At 46.3% G+C, this 1,093-nt stretch overlaps 1 protein-coding gene across 1 annotated transcript in view; it reads left to right on the plus strand.

Annotated features, from left to right (window-relative positions):
* The window catches only part of LOC110391961 (sodium/glucose cotransporter 2-like), a 20,172-nt gene that overhangs the window by 12,850 nt on the left and 6,229 nt on the right, over positions 1–1,093 (plus strand). Inside the window, exon 4 of the mRNA XM_021383910.1 lies at positions 917–1,067. Coding sequence (XP_021239585.1) covers positions 917–1,067 — 151 coding nt within the window. The remainder of the gene's footprint in view (positions 1–916; positions 1,068–1,093) is intronic.

Here is a 1,093-nt window from a genome sequence, read left to right on the forward strand (position 1 = left end):
AAACCCCATTACCGCCTATTAGCGACTATTAAAACCCTATTACCGCCTATTAGCGACTATTAAAGCCCCATTACCGCCTATTAGCGTCTATTAAATCCCTATTTACGCCTATTAGCGTCTATTAAAGCCTTATTAACGCCTATTAATCCCGATAAACTCCAATTAGAACCCCATTAATGCCTATTAGAACCTATTAAAACCCCACTACCGCCTATTAGCGTCTATTAAAGCCCTATTAACGCCTATTAGCGTCTATTAAAAGCTTATTAGTCGCGATTAACTCCAATTAGAACTCCATTAATGCCTATTAGAGCCTATTAAAGCCCCATTACCGCCTATTAGAGCCAATTAAAGCCCCATTACCGCCTATTAGCGTCTATTAAAACCCTATTAACGCCTATTAGCGTCTATTAAAAGCTTATTAGTCTCGATTAACTCCAATTAGAACCCCATTAATGCCTATTAGAGCCTATTAAAGCCCCATTACCGCCTATTAGCGTCTATTAAAACCCTATTACCGCCTATTAGCGTCTATTAAAGCCCCATTACCGCCTATTAGCGACTATTAAAGCACTATTAACGCCCATTCACCCCAATTAGAACCCCATTAATGCCTATTAGAGCCTATTAAGGCCACATTACCGCCTATTAGCGTCTATTAAAACCCTATTAACGCCTATTAGCGACTATTAAAAGCTTTTTAATCGCGATTAACTCCAATTAGAACCCCATTAATGCCTATTAGAACCTATTAAAGCCCCATTACCGCCTATTAGCGTCTATTAAAACCCTATTAACGCTCATTAGCGTCTATTAAAACCCTATGAACGCCTATGAACGCCTATGAACGCCCCCACCCCGAGCCCCCCGGGCGCCGGGCGGGCACTAATTAGCGCTAATGACCCCTAATGGGTAGGGCTGCGGGGGCTGATGCTGGCGGTGGTGCTGGCGGCGCTGATGTCGTCCCTCGCCTCCATCCTGGCCAGCGCCGGCGCCATCTTCAGCCTGGACCTCTACGGGAGGCTGCGGCCACGGGCCACGCAACGGCGCCTCCTGGTGGCCGGGAGGTGACATTGCAGGGAGGGGACATTGG

This window comes from Numida meleagris, unplaced genomic scaffold (genome assembly GCF_002078875.1).
Source record: "Numida meleagris isolate 19003 breed g44 Domestic line unplaced genomic scaffold, NumMel1.0 unplaced_Scaffold672, whole genome shotgun sequence".
Classification (NCBI taxonomy): Eukaryota; Metazoa; Chordata; class Aves; order Galliformes; family Numididae; genus Numida; species Numida meleagris.